This window comes from Oncorhynchus masou, chromosome 5, assembly GCF_036934945.1.
Source record: "Oncorhynchus masou masou isolate Uvic2021 chromosome 5, UVic_Omas_1.1, whole genome shotgun sequence".
NCBI classification, from domain to species: Eukaryota; Metazoa; Chordata; class Actinopteri; order Salmoniformes; family Salmonidae; genus Oncorhynchus; species Oncorhynchus masou.
Window position 1 is genome coordinate 62,521,587 of NC_088216.1, and position 1,311 is coordinate 62,522,897.

General features: G+C 55.0%; 1 protein-coding gene across 1 annotated transcript; it reads left to right on the forward strand.

Annotated features, from left to right (window-relative positions):
• Window positions 1-253: 253 nt before the first annotated feature.
• On the forward strand, window positions 254-706 carry LOC135529585 (placenta-specific protein 4-like). The gene has a single exon (XM_064958248.1). It carries the CDS (start codon window positions 254-256, stop codon window positions 704-706), a length of 453 nt encoding a protein of 150 aa, XP_064814320.1.
• Window positions 707-1,311: the final 605 nt, after the last annotated feature.

Genomic DNA, 1,311 nt, shown 5'->3' on the forward strand with positions numbered 1-1,311 from the left:
ATGTGGAGCGTTCACCTTGAACCTGAGGAGCGTTCACCTTGGACCTGGACCGGACATGTGGAGCGTTCACCTTGGACATGTGGAGCGTTCACCTTGGACATGTGGAGCGTTCACCTTGGACATGTGAAGCGTTCACCTTGGACATGTGGAGCGTTCACCTTGAACCTGAGGAGCGTTCACCTTGGACCGGTGGAGCGTTCACCTTGGACATGTGGAGCGTTCACCTTGGACATGTGAAGCGTTCACCTTGGACATGTTGAGCGTTCACCTTGGACCTGTGGAGCGTTCACCTTGGACATGTGGAGCGTTCACCTTGGACATGTGGAGCGTTCACCTTGGACATGTGGAGCGTTCACCTTGGAATGAGGAGCGTTCACCTTGGACATGTGGAGCGTTCACCTTGGACCTGAGGAGCATTCACCTTGGACGTGTGGAGCGTTCACCTTGGACCGGTGGATCGTTCACCTTGGACATGTGGAGCGTTCACCTTGGACATGTGGAGCGTTCACCTTGGACATGTGGAGCGTTGACCTTGGACATGTGGAGTGTTCACCTTGGACCTGAGGAGCATTCACCTTGGACGTGTGGAGCGTTCACCTTGGACCGGTGGATCGTTCACCTTGGACATGTGGAGCGTTCACCTTGGACATGTGGAGCGTTGACCTTGGACCTGTGGAGCGTTCACCTTGGACATGTGGAGCGTTGACCTTGGACCTGTGGAGCGTTCACCTTGGACATGTGGAGCGTTCACCTTGGACCAGTGGAGCGTTCACCTTGGACATGTGGAGCGTTCACCTTGGACCTGTGGAGCGTTCACCTTGGACCTGTGGAGCGTTCACCTTGGACCTGGGGAGTGTTCACCTTGACATGTGGAGCGTTCACCTTGGACCTGTGGAGCGTTCACCTTGGACCTGTGGAGTATTCAACTTGGACCTGTGGAGCGTTCAACTTAGACCTGTGGAGAGTTCACCTTGGACCTGTGGAGTGTTCACCTTGGACGAGTGGAGCGTTCACCTTGGACATGTGGAGCGTTCACCTTGGACATGTGGAACGTTCACCTTGGACATGTGGAGTGTTCACCTTGGACCGGTGGAGCGTTCACCTTGGACATGTGGAGCGTTCACCTTGGACATGTGGAACGTTCACCTTGGACCTGTGGAGTGTTCACCTTGGACATGTGGAGCGTTCACCTTGGACATGTGGAACGTTCATCTTGGACAGGTGGAACGTTCACCTTGGACATGTGGAGTGTTCACCTTGGACCGGTGGAGCGTTCACCTTGGACATGTGGAGCGTTCACCTTGGACATGT